The 14,146-nt window shown below is 36.6% G+C and overlaps 1 protein-coding gene across 3 annotated transcripts in view; it reads right to left on the bottom strand.

Moving 5' to 3' along the window:
- Positions 1-829: 829 nt before the first annotated feature.
- ADGRG6 (adhesion G protein-coupled receptor G6) overlaps positions 830-14,146 on the bottom strand; it is a 107,755-nt gene continuing 94,438 nt past the window's right edge. For 2 of the 3 annotated variants that reach the window (XM_058170603.1, XM_058170594.1), the window contains 2 exons: positions 10,668-10,820; positions 830-3,577 (listed from right to left, as the gene is read on the bottom strand). In XM_058170603.1, coding sequence (XP_058026586.1) covers positions 3,399-3,577; positions 10,668-10,820 — 332 coding nt within the window. In that variant the 3' untranslated portion in view covers positions 830-3,398. Of the gene's footprint in view, positions 3,578-9,684; positions 9,732-10,667; positions 10,821-14,146 lie in introns of all 3 variants that reach the window. The other variant, XM_058170611.1, reaches the window with a different exon arrangement.

Genomic DNA, 14,146 nt, shown 5'->3' on the forward strand with positions numbered 1-14,146 from the left:
AGAGGGAGCCAGACAGCAGTGAGGCAGAAGAACAGTTGGAGCCTGTTTCCAATATGCGCATGCGCAGAGCTGCCAGAAGACAAGAACAACTCAAAAGCAGGGTTGACTTGGGAGTAAAGCCACACCTTGGAGGCAATTGGCCCCTCCCATAGGAAACAAGAGGACTGAAAAGGGAGTGGGATTTTGCAGGAAACAATTTGTTCATCTGATGACTCTGAGAGACTCTGTGCCAAGTTTTGCCTTGTACTGCATTTGGAAACTAGTTACCTGGCAGCCATCCAAGTGAGATAAGGTCTGTGTTGATAAATATTCCTTTGAAAAACTGTTTGAACAGGCCTTGCTGACTGTGAATGAAAGGAATTCAGTCATGTAAATAAAAGAGGTTTGCAACTAACAACAACAACAAGAAATACATGTGGTGATGCCAAGTATTGGCTGAGGAGATATAAGTAGTGAGCTTTGGGGATTTTAATGTTACAATTTTAGTGTTCCAAACTATCAGCAAAGGGTGAAACGTTTGCCTAAAATTGCAATTTTGCATTATTTTGGAGAATAATGACTAGATTATTTGCTTTTCTTCTCATCTTGAAATCCCTGAGAATACATAAAAATACCTTCCCTCTTATGTCATCCCTCCTCTTTTCAATCAGGTAGTCCCCTGTGACTCTTAGGTCATTGGGCAGAGTTTAGAGTTCCCTGTCCTTTCAGTGTCTGGTTTAACTCTTCCATCTCCAAATTCTGGTGAAGAAAGATTACTTAGAAAAAATAGGTTATTCTCCGACATTCTACCAAAGAATTTCATTGATCAGTTGCAAAGAATCAAGAGCCATTCACAATTTTGAAAAATTTAATGACTTAGACTACTGATGTTACAATGTTTCTATAAATTGTATCACTAGTCCCTAAAAACTAATGTTTCAAATTATATCAGTATTTCTGTAATAAACAAAAGCTTATCCAATAAACTGTACACAGCATATCCAACATGCAGACATATTCACACACCTATTTTTCTCCCTATCACTTAAAGTTTGCATATAATTACAAAGACTGCTAGTGTGCAGCTGAAATACACTAACATATTTTGAACCTCAGAAATAAATAAATATGTACAAAGAAAGTTAAGCTTTGCTGATAAGAAAACCGAAGATTTATACATAAAGACGATATGATGAAAGAAGAGTACTAGAAAAACTATTTATCTGATATAATTTTTAAAGGATTACTACATGGTAGTAAATGCAAAGAATATTCTTATTTGGCTAAAATAAAGGCACATTTCACATTAATCTGGTCAGATAAAACCATCTTAAGGGGAAACTAAAGTATTACAATTTTCCTAATGAAAGTAAAGCCTTATTTACCATTTTCATATTATTTACTTCCAATTACCATATACAGAAATACATTTTCCCTTATTTTGAATATTTTATCCAGAAAAAAATGTTACATAAGCTATTTTCTGAGATTTATTAAGAGACATAAACTAATTTTTTAGAAGGCACAGAATGTTTAGAAAACATTCTCTTTAGTAAAGCTGTTTTATCTCATCAGATTCTGGTATAATTTGATGTCATAAGGAATCATTCACTCATATTACATTAAATCCTTAACCCACGATAAATAATTCCTTTTAGGGGATTATAAAACAAATTAAATAGTTTGAAGTCAAATAACTTTGGTGTAATGGGGCAACTTAATTTGACAATTCTGCTGGTGCAAATTAATACATTGTAGTTGTTAAACAGCTATAAAACAGACGGAGTTGAAACAGATTTTGAAAATAAGCATGCAGAAATTATTGCCATAGAAAGAAGGGGAAATCTTATGACCACCTGTCAGTCACTGGTCAAATCTGCAATTCTGTACAAATTTTCCTTAAAATAAGCCTCCTTGTATTCAGTTGGAATTACTTCTAAGAAGACATATTGGAGATTATGTTATATATTACTGGGAGATTAGATAAAGTAGCACACAGAGTTATTAAAGAATTGAGCAAGTGACAAAGATTGTTTTATATTTACCATATATTTTTAAAAAATATTTGGAGTGTTTAACTAATTTCATCGAAAGAGAATTTGTGTTATATTTGTAAACAATGAATATAACAACCTTCTCCTTTAGAGATGAGGTGTACTGACTTTAGTAAATCTACGTATATGTGCTACAGAGTATGTAATAATACAATCTGTAATTCAAAATACTGTATGAAGGGAAGAATAGATGGTTTTTGTGAAAATCTCAATTGTTTCAGTAGCAGTGTCTATCTGAAATGATAAAGATTTCTTGTTCGGTATGTGTCAATACACATCTTGGAAAAGGTCTATCTGGGTGAAAAGGTGTAAGAATCGGCAGTAACCTGATTTGTATAGGTTAATAAACATTGCTCTTAGCATAAATCAATGGAAAACTTTCATGTTCCAGTCTGGAATTCCACATATCTAAGGATGTGAAAATAAAGCAATTTAGGAAAAACTGATGGAAGTTTATATATCATATTGGACTGATTCTGAATTTCTATTCTTTGATCATGATGAAGATGCATAGCAACCGTGACATATTCAACTGCTCAGTTTCTTTTGGTCTATAACTAGGCAAACTTTCAAGTTAACATAAAACACTTCATTAAGCTCTTCCAAAATCAAAGAAGCACACTTCAATACTTCTGCCATTGAAAAAATAATAAAATAATAAATATGGCCCAGAGTTTGCAAGCAAGAGTTAAGATCAAGCGTTAAGATAATCTTTGAAACACTTTCGGTTTCTGTAATCAGGCACAAAGAAGTATAAATTCTATAAAAAATAATCTTGTCTGTGGAGAAAAAAAATCTGTAAAATCTCAGATGACCTCTCTAGCATTGGACAAGCAGACTTCTGCTTATGCCACAAGCAGAATATGCTATCATCTCTCTTTTCAGAGATTTGATTGTATGAAGCAAGGGGATCCATTTATACCTACGGACATGCACAACTGTATAGCTCTCCCTGCATAAGGCTACATATGCATATAGACACACACATATATATCACAGAAGAAAATTTGGGTTGATGCAACATCTTAACAAGATGCTTTGAAAATGTCTTTGGAAGCTACAAGCTTTAGTTTTGGGCTTTTCAAGATTCTTAATTTTGAAAGATTATAGATGGGATTAATAAACATGTCACTGTGTAAATGCTTGAGAACTGTTGAGAAGAGTGTGCCAGTATCAATACCGGATCAGTGGAGAGAATTAATTAGATGTTCTGTTTCTCCAAGTATAGGTAGCTGAACAGCTTATAGAACTGGATAAAGCACAACACTTTGGTAGAGTTTCTATCTTCAGCCACTCACCACAAGTTCAACACTGAATAATCTTTATTCTGCTTGTTGACTTGTCTTCTTCCAGATAGCCAGAGATTCAGAATTTTGTACTGTGGCTCAGGGAGTCTGACATGATCATATTTCTATAGAAATTGTCTGATTGAGTATTGTAGTAACCTTTCACTTTGTCAATGACTTGGTGAACTGGGCTGATTGACGTCTGTTCCATGTCCACTTGGATGTATTTTGTTGAAGGCTTGTCAAGAAAAACATTGTCTGATTAAAAAACAAGACAAAACAAAACAAGTCAGTAATGTTGAAAACAAAATTTACTGCCAAGAGGATGACCTCAGACAACCCCTTAGTAAATACTGTAAAGTATATAATACCCACTTTTTGTTCCGAATTCTGATTTTCTTTTTACAATCCATACCATGAGTATGTAAGATGCCAGTCTGATAGTTACAACAGGCTTTACATTACACATTAACAACCATACATTAAAAGCTTTTCCTTTATTATTTTCTTATAAAATTTCATCATTTTTGTGTTTTAGGGAAGCAATTATAAACAAGCTGTTTGGGTGAGGTTCAGGGAAATAGAAGTACCAAAATGGTGATTTAAACTTTCCTAAGAACTAAGTCAACCAAATTTTACTCCTTAAAACCACTCAAAATAGGAACAATTAATTGTTCCCATTTTGAGAGGTTTTAAGGAGTAAGATGTGTGTGTGTGTGAGAGAGAGTGAGTGAGAATGAGTGAATGAGAGAGAGAGAGACAGAAAGAGAGAGTAAGAAAGAAAGAGGGAGAGAGAGAGAGGGAGATTCTAAAAATTGCAATGGGTGTCTTGAAGTCTTAAGGTACTCATTTCATCTCTATCATGTGCCTAAAAAATTCAGCCCCACTGATCCTCTGGGAGCTTTTAAATTAGTAGGGTTAGACTCAGTGGTGGGTTTCAAATTTTTTTACTACCAGTTCTGTGGGTGTGGCTTGGTGGGCATGGCATGGCTTGGTGGGCATGGCATGGCTTGGCGGGTGTGGCAAGGGAAGAATACTGTAAAATCTCCATTCCCACCCCACTCTAGGGGAAGGTTACTGCAAAATCCCCATTTCCTCCTGATCATCTGGGACTCGGGAGGCAGAGACCAGATGGGGATGAGGTCAGCCAGAGGGGGTATTTACCTGTTCTCCAAACTACTCAAAATTTCTGCTACCGGTTCTCCAGAACTGGTCAGAACCTGCTGATCTATCTAGAAGTACAAATCGAAATTTGTTCCTTCATCTTACATGATCTGAAATTTAGCTCTAGTTTTCAATTATTGGATGACATTTGGTTACTAAAATAATGGCATCAGCATTATTGAAACCATGGTATCAAACTGCAGTAATTTAACTCACAATTAAATGCTGTTTGGTATAAGCATTTGGAGTCTGTTTCTGTATTGGGAATGTGATTATGATGGTGCTCTACAGAAAGCAGGGGATGTTATCTGCTTCATTCTGAACAGGATTCAGGTGAATGAAGTTTTGAATGTATGAACCAGTTCAGAATAAGGACAAGAAAAAATACATTTCATCAAGAGTCATGCCAGAAAGGGGAAATAAATTTATTTCTTTTACTACTGAATTGCTGGAATGAGGAAAGTTGCACTAAAATCAATAGTAATGGCTAGAGGTTTCACCATTTTTAGACTCAGCTTATTATGTGCTGAGAAAGGATTTTGACTGCGTTCCTCACTACCAATTTACATTCATATTCCATTTCATTTATGCACATAGACTGTGTTATCTACACTGAAATGAATGTCAAACCTATGTGCCACCTCTGGAGATGCAGAATCTATATATTTAGGGATTGATTGATAGATTGCTTTATTTATCAAATTTAGGTACTGCTCATCTCACTTTCAGAGTGATTCTGCTGCATCTAAAAGTGACATTACTTCAGTATGTAAAGAAGGTACAGAATTGACACTGGAAGTCACAGCTTCATATTCTTTTTTTATAACATGCACTGTCTCTCACCCTCTATTATGTTATGATTATATTGTGTGTTTCCATTTTTTTTCATTTAACGACCCTGTAATCCCTTGCATCAGGGTGGACTTGGGATGCCTGATGCCATTTACTGGCCGGATGCCCTTCCTGATGCCTCCACAGAGTTCATAGCAGACAATAACTCATTGAACCCAGGAAAATATCTGCCGCTAGCAAGGATTGAACTCACAGCCTCCTGATTATGAGTTGAAAGCTCCATCTCTAGGTCACCACGCTGCTTATATTGTGTGTTTCCTGTATGCTGTACAAATTCAGCTGATATGGCTTATTGACAACAAAACATGCCACATCATTATCATGTAACTAAAGATTCTTGGCAGAACTGAAATTTACAAATTCTCATCAAAATTAGGAGAGGCACGGTTTCCAGCATGCATTCTTTTTACATAAAAGGTGCCAAAATGCACTTAATTAATATGTTTTGAGAAAGAAGAATAATGTTTAAATGCATTTTATGTGAACTGGATAGTTTTCAATGTAGAGATTAACCCAGCAAGTGTGATTAAATATCTATGAAAGTAATACTAACTCATCTGTCTTTATTACACAGAATAAACAGCATTATATATTACCTAAAAAGAGAAAGTACTTGATAAAGTATTTTTTCCATAAAACGAAAATATGTAATTTTGCTCTGGGTGCAATTAATGTCTGTAACAACACTGATAGAGTTTATAAGAATACTTGGTAGGTAAAATATATTGCTTCAGACTTTGGCAGAGTTATACTATGACATAATCAGTACTGACTCAAATATCAGCTGACTCAGTCAGCTGTGATCGTACTGGTAACTTCAACTTCAAGCATACCTAGAACAAACTTTTGAGTAAAGGCTGGAGAGTTCAAGACAATGAGCAGCTTTGCTGATCTAAATGTGACCATTAGATGGTGCTCATATAATGTTCCTCTTAATATACAACTAAACACATTATTTTTATAGGTATCTAATGAACAAGATTTTACCTGCTGAATTCTTACAATTGGTACTATTGAATATTGAATATTATATTTATGCAAAAGACTAATACTCCTTAAAATATTTAGCATCCACTTACCCAAACAAGCAATTATATAAAATTTAAATTGCTCACAAGTATAAACAAGAGTCAAGCAATGTCGGCTGGTGGCCCCCAGGGGAAGGGCCTTCTCTGTGGGGGCTCCCACCCTCTGGAACGAACTTCCCCCAGGACTTCGTCAACTTCCTGACCTTCAGACCTTCCGCCGAGGGCTGAAGACGTATTTATTTATTCGCGCAGGACTGGCATAGAATTTTTAGAAGTTTTATTATTTGGTTTTAAATTTTAAAATGGGTTTTATTGTTTTAAATGTATTTTAATTTGGGGCGATATTTAATAAGTTTTTTAATTATTGATTTTATTCTGTGTTTATTGATTGTGGTTTTATTTGGCTGTGAAGCGCCCTGAGTCCTTCGGGAGAAGGGCGGTATAAAAATTTAATAAATAAATAAATAAAATAAATAAAATAAATAAATAAATAAGAGGAAAAGGATTCCTCAATCTTTTTTTTACAATAATTTATAGCTAAAATTAAGTAGATTTAAAATTAGAATTACTTATGAAATGCAAATGAAGAAAATGCAAATTGCACAGGATTTTTTTACATGGGAAAAAAGTGTAGGTATGCTAAAATATAGCCAGAAAGATCTTTTTTGCAAACATTTTTATAAGGTTTACTTTGGTTTTGTACTATTTTTGAAACGGTGTAGTTATGATTTTTTGCATGTTACATTATATGTTCAATATAAATCTGTGATTTAAGCGCTAAAGCAGATATTCCTACAGTATTTAGGAGGAAGATCAATAAGAAGAGATACAACAGAGGTATATGAAATAAGCCATAGTATGAAAAATATAGAAAGGTTTTCCCTTTCGCTCTATTGGAACTTGGAGTCAGCCATGGAGGTGAAACATGGTGAACAAGGCAGCAAAACAGCATCTGCTGCCGAAATGTGCAAAAGCAAATTTAGAAGCGCATTAGCAGCTCATTAACCTGAGGGGTGGATTATAAAATATTTTTATACATAAATACAACAGTTACTTATTAAAATAAACACACTTTAATCCATAATCCATGTAGCTCTACAGATGTTGATGAATTGAAATTCCCAGCAGCCCCAGCCACTCTGGCTAATGTTAAGGAATGCTGGATTCTGTAGCTCAGCACCATTAGCAGACCATCTTTCCAAAGAACGCTTCACTTTATCTAAGGAAGACCCATTAATTCCTCCTCCAGCCCACCATTGGGATACTTTCCAGTCTCCAACAAAAGCCCGTTGAAGGCAAAAGATGAACAAGAATAGAAGGATCTCACAAATCCCTCATCAGTCCTTTAAAACAGGGGTCCCCGTGGGTCCATGATCCACGGCATGCCAGAAACTGATCCGCATAAACAAGCAAAGCCCCATCTACGGGATGCAGGCAGCGTGGAAAACCATGCCCCCTTCAGTCTGCAGAAAAAACTCTCTCAGAAACCGGTCCCTGGTGCCCAAAAGGTTGGGGGCCACTGCTTTAAAAGGTTCCTCAGCCAGGTTTATTGCACATCCTTCCTTCTGATCTTTTAGCCCTAATAATGGCCTCAAATGGGTTCTTTCCAGGAACTTCCAAGCTACATTGTGGCCCTATTCACTTAGATAGGTCTGCTAGTTCATGTTCTATCCTATCATGGTCCCAGGTTATTTGGGATGACGTAATAAATTTCTCCCTCCCCTCTTCCTTTAGAGAAGGAAGGGAATAGCTTTATTCCTCCAATTCCATGTGAAAAATGGGGGGAGGGGGAGGGAATTGAGAACTGCGTCTTTACTCTTCCTTCCAGTTGTTCTTCCTCAAGCAGGTGGTGAAGGAGGAACCAAACGGAGGCACTCAGACTTGCTCATTCATATCCGCAACAGAATGTATTGCAGCAACTCAGTGATGCGGTGATATTCCAGCCCTTGGGCATTTCATAGGTTCACCTTTCCCCAACCATGGTAAGTGGAGAAGCTTCCGCCATTATTTCAGGCTTTCCCAGCTCCTTCCTTCTTTCTCTCTCCTCCCTCAGCTGGTGAGATCTTCTCCATCCTGGTAGCTGGAGACTGCTTCGGCAGCTGATGCAAAATAGCTTGACCCATTCCCAGATGCCATCCTCATGACCCCTTCTCCTACCCAGATTGAGGAAGGTGGTCCCTGCAGGAAGGGGGATGGCAGCTACCTGCTTTCATCTTCATAATGCTTGCTCCTTTTCTTGGAGGCTAAAATTGAATGACTGGAGTATGAATATGTACATGCTGTATATGAGATTGGGAGTCCATGGGCCATAGACAGTGACTTGGATGATGGCAAGTCTAAGTCCTCAGGGCTAGACATATCCATGGAGAATAGGAGCAATGGCTTAATAGTTATATAGTATGCTGACGCTCAAAGGCAGCATGGCTTACATCAACTCACAGGGACCAATATTTGAAGAAAGCAATTTCCTCATTTCCTACCTATAAGCTTTTTGGGATGTGACTGTTGGTCACTGTATGATAGCTGAATCCAGCAGAATTCATTCTATTTTCATTAGGTTGGCTAAATATTAAAAATAAATGCTGAACCAATATACTGTCTATGTCTATGTCTATTGCATGTTTTAAAAATCTACAGTAAATAGGTTGGTAACTGACAAGGTTTTTCTGATGTATATAAATATAAAACACATTTATTCATCTGCGCAGGACTGGATTAGATTTTAAATTCATACTGGTTTTAATGGGTTTTATTATTTATATTGCTTTTTAATAATTCGGCCATGTAAAATAAGTTTTTTAACTGTTATTTTAGTCTGTATTTATATGTACGTTTTATTTGCCTGTGAACCGCCCTGAGTCCCTAGGGAGATAGGGCGGTATATAAATGTGATAAAATAAATAAATAAATAAATAATAAATGTTTTGAAAAATGTTCAGCATCAGAGAATACAGTAATTTCTTGCAGACATTATTACAAATTAGGTGAATCACTTTAATGGTGTCTTTTTCATTTTCTTCTTGTCAGCTACTAGACAAAAATATATGGTATACCTAACAATATGCATTTTATGAAGCTGTTTCCCTTGGATGTTTACCTCAAACAACCCTGAATGTTTCATTTTCATGCTAACCATAATCAAAAGCACTCTTGTGTACCAAATTATAGTCAGCCAGAATTAATGACAGAGAAAGATGCACAGTATAGATTGAAGCAATATGTATGATTAGTTAATCTTTTCTGCTGATTCAAACTTCATGCAAGTGTCCTTATGCAAGCGCTTGGAAATCATGCATTCAGCAAATGTGATGTACACTTTACCTTGAATGTTGGACCACTGGTGAGGATATGTTCTTAGAAGACATTATCTATACCATAAACATATGAGCAGCTGAATCAATTTTGGAGAACAGTGAAATAATTCAACAATTACTTGGAGATATCCACCACCATGTAAATTACTAAATTATGTTTAAACATGAGCATAACATACCAATTTGAATAACTGTATTTTATGCAGGTGTATTCGAGCAGTTAACAGTTAATACAGAATGAATGATTAACATAAACTGTACTTTACAAAATTTGCACATAACACAAATATATTATTTTTGTCATTTATATTAAAAAGAGATTAATAAGCTGTATCATGATTAAGGACAAATAATCACCTCCAGATACTTAAAGAAAATCTATTGTCTAATGTAGAACTTCTGTGAATAAAGCTTTAATTCACAACAACACATCAAATTAGTTACTTATGGTGATTCATATTTAATGAATCACTAAAAAGACTACTTGTAATTAATGCAGTGCGGTTTAATATTCCAATAATTATAAACACTTTAAAACACTTTCAGATAATTTTTTTTGCACTCAATACAATGGGTTTTTTAAAACTGTAACCCACCAAAATCACTTAAGTGAGATGTAGACATTTGATGAGTAAAATAAATAAACATTAAAAGAAATGTTACTTATACGAAAAAGGAGTGTTAGCAGTGTTTTGTTGAAAAGTGCCAACAATCTTATTCTGTTTTAGATTTAGATAAGTTTTAGCTTTTGGTAATCTTAAAGATAACTCAATAACATGTGGGGCTTGAGAGCCTTCTGCCGATATATGTCACTTGAATGGGCTGTTGGAAAAAAATAGCATTGAAGCAGCTGAATCCCAGCCAAATTCTGGTTAATTCCCATGGATGCATTTCTAGTGCATAACTTATCTAAGGTTCCACATCAATGTAAAGCAAGCTATCCCAGGTAGATAGTTTAAAATTAGACTTTTCATATTGAAAACTACTGACCAGAATGGCTGTTCCTTTTATGGTAGGTGTTGGATGTGGATTTGGATTTTGAAGTCAGGTATGTTGAATTAGAACCAATAGAACTGGAAGATAAGGATTTCCCCAGATTGTCTGAACTCTTCTTTATTATATTAGTTGCTGTTTTACTCCAGTCTGAAAATAAATGAAAGCAAAACTGGCTGTGATTGCATACCAGGTTGAAATAATTAGTCAGACCTTAAGAGAAGTAAAGGGATGGAATTAAAGAAAGCACAAATCATTTTCATTTTTCCCTAGTGTGCTTATTATCCTTTATTATGCAAATCAGGCAATCATGCATTTCCTCTGTGCTGATAATATGGGAAATTCATATATGCAGTGACACTGCCATGTTAATGATATCATTCATGTTTAAACATCTGAAATTATTCCCACCCTGTCACTTATATAAGATACAAGTAGTTCTTGTTTAGCAAGGCTTGGGGTGATTGCTACTGCATCGGGGAGTGAGTGAGGGAATGTGTAACTGGTGAGAAATGCATGGCAAGGCTCAGGGAGGTACTAGGGGTGTGTGAGGGTGATGCCACAAGGCTCAGGTGTGCAAGACAGGTGCAGGAAGAAGGCAGAGGTTGTGCAGTGGTCCCTGAATAACCTTCAGGTTGCAAGTGCAGAGGGGCTGGGATGATGTGTAGGTGGGGGAGACTTATTCCAGTAACTTGCAACCTTCCCTGCCAGTTTCTCCACTGACTTATTAGGGAAGCCATCAGGGAAGGTCATAAATGATGATCAGATGACTGCAGCGTACTACAACTAGTCATAAATGCAAGTGGTTGCCAAGTACCCAGATCATCATCACATGATCATGGGACTCCTGGGATGGCCAGAACCCTAAGGATCAATTGTAGCCACTATTCTTTCAGCACCATCGTAACTTTGAACAGTTCCCGAATGAATAGTTATATGTTGAGGACTATCTGTAGCACAAAGATGGAGAAATACTGAAATGCCCACAAGAAAGAATGGATTGCAAAGATGGCCAAACTAACAGAAATGATAAAAATGACCTATGGTCAGGGACAAAATAAATGGGAACATTTTATGACAATGGGAAAATGAAATGGTAATTTCTGGATTTGATAATTGAATAAGGGAGGAGGGATAATGAGTTTGCCGCTGTAAAGAAGTGTGGAAGTAGCTTCTTTATCTTTTTTTCCCTTAACTCTATTTTTTCTGCATATTTTCTCTTCTCTTTTTTCCTTTATATTTGCTTTTAGCTATTTAAAAATATTTAATAAAAATTATTTAAAAATGCAAATGTTTGCTAAATGCAACCACTAGATAATGACTTTCTGTACCAAGATTCTGTATGATTACATCTTAAACCGCAGGTTGGAACAATTCAAACTTTAGTTTAATTTAATTAATTCCTTTCGATTTAAAAGGAAACATAGAAGTGAATCTTTAATTTAGAAGTAAGGTGAATTTCACCATTGTGATAGATGTTTTTAAAATACACTTTATATGGAAATGATGCTTTTAGTTCCTATCTCATGCAATACTATAGAACACATATGAGAACCTCTATGAGAAACTATTTCAGGATCCTCTATGCTTTTGACTCATACCCTGTCTTCTGCCAGCTCTCAAACATGCAAAAGAAACTATTCAATCATATATCCAACAATGTGAAACAGAAAGATATATCCATTTGCCCAGTACATAAACATGAAAGTGGCTCAGTGGCTAAGATACTGAGCTTGTTGATCAAAAGGTTGGCAGTTCAGCAGTTCGAATCCCTAGTGCCACGTAATGGGGAGAGCTCCTGTAATTTGTCCCAGTTTCTGCCAACTAGCAGTTCAAAAGCATGTAAAAAATGCAAGTAGAAAAATAGGGACCACCTTTGGTGGGAAGGTAACAGCGTTCTGTGCGCCTTTGGTGTTTAGTCATGCCAGCCACATGACCAAGGAGACGTCTTCGGGCAGCGCTGGCTCTTCGGCTTTGAAACGGAGATGAGCACCGCCCCTTAGAGTTGGGAACAACTACCTTTACCTTAAATTAAAGTGATCAGATTTCAGCCATGGCAAAGCGGGACAACATTGACCGGAGTGGGTGGGTGGGCGGGGGGCGGGGTGGGCGGGGGGGGCGGGCTATGCATGAGCGCTGAGTCTTGCCACCTGCCTGAACGAGGAGGAGCGGCTGCTGCTTCTCCACTCTTCCAGGCAGGCTCGGCTCTCCTTGGCTCTTCTCTCCGCTCTTCTCTTCCTCTCGGGTGAAGTCAAGCGGCGCCTCTCTTCCCTCTCGCGCCCCCTTCTCCGCCACTCCCCCTTCTCCGCCTCCTCCTCTTGTGTTGCCACCTCCCATTTTCAGAATGGGAGTGAAACAAAAAAAAATCGGGACTTTTTGGAATTGCAGCGGGACGCGGGACAAATTATTAAAAAGCGGGACTGTCCCGCCAAAAGCGGGACGTCTGGTCACTATACCTTAAATATGAATTTTCCTCATTTAGTAGACTCAGGGTTTTCAAATGTTTGTAGGCAACTAGCCTCCTTGAACTGGATGAGGCTATAAACATTATTCTCTAAGCTACAAAAAGATTAGGAGCAATTAAAGGTTTCCTTTGTTCAGTAAAGACTGATTCAAGGAGATGATGCTCATCTCCGATTCTCAGCCTAGGAAGCCTGCATTGTTTGAGAGATATTTTTATCATTATGTGGCCAGCATGAAAATACAGAACGTAGTAACCTTTCCCACCAAAGTGGTACCTATTTATCTACTTGCATTTGCATGCTTTTGAACTGCTAGGTTGGCAGGAGCTGGGGTGAGGAACGGGAGCTCAACTTGCTTCCACCAACAGGAAGCAATTGAAGTATATAATTAGGCAAAACCTCCTAGCAATACCACTACAGAAGATCCTTTTAAATTCAACTTACTACTAAAAATCCATTCATTCCTGGAATTATATACATACAATAACTAGGAAGTTAAATAAGAAAACTAGAAACTTGGCAAGGGCAAATAACTTCCATATAACTGCCAAGAAAATTACAAGGACATTTCTGTAAGTAACCCATTCAAAATGAAGTCAATTTTGCTTTAATAATGAGTAGAACTGACCTTAAATTAAAGTAAGAAATTATAGAATGACAATGATACATTATATGGATCTTGTCCATTTTTTTTATTTACATTTATATCCCGCCCTTCTCCGAAGACTCAGGGCGGCTTACATTGTGTAAGGCAATAGTCTCATTCTATTTGTATATTTATATACAAAGTCAACTTATTGCTCCCCCAACAATCTGGGTCCTCATTTTACCTACCTTATAAAGGATGGAAGGCTGAGTCAACCTACCATTATCTACTAAATGAGAATTCTGCCAGGCAGAATACATATATTACATATATAATATATATATAATAATATATATAATTAAAATACATATATATATAAATACATATATTTAATTCAGTGAAAGCTAAGATAAAAGGATCAAAGCAAT

The sequence above is a fragment of the Ahaetulla prasina genome, chromosome 1, assembly GCF_028640845.1.
Source record: "Ahaetulla prasina isolate Xishuangbanna chromosome 1, ASM2864084v1, whole genome shotgun sequence".
NCBI lineage: Eukaryota > Metazoa > Chordata > Lepidosauria > Squamata > Colubridae > Ahaetulla > Ahaetulla prasina.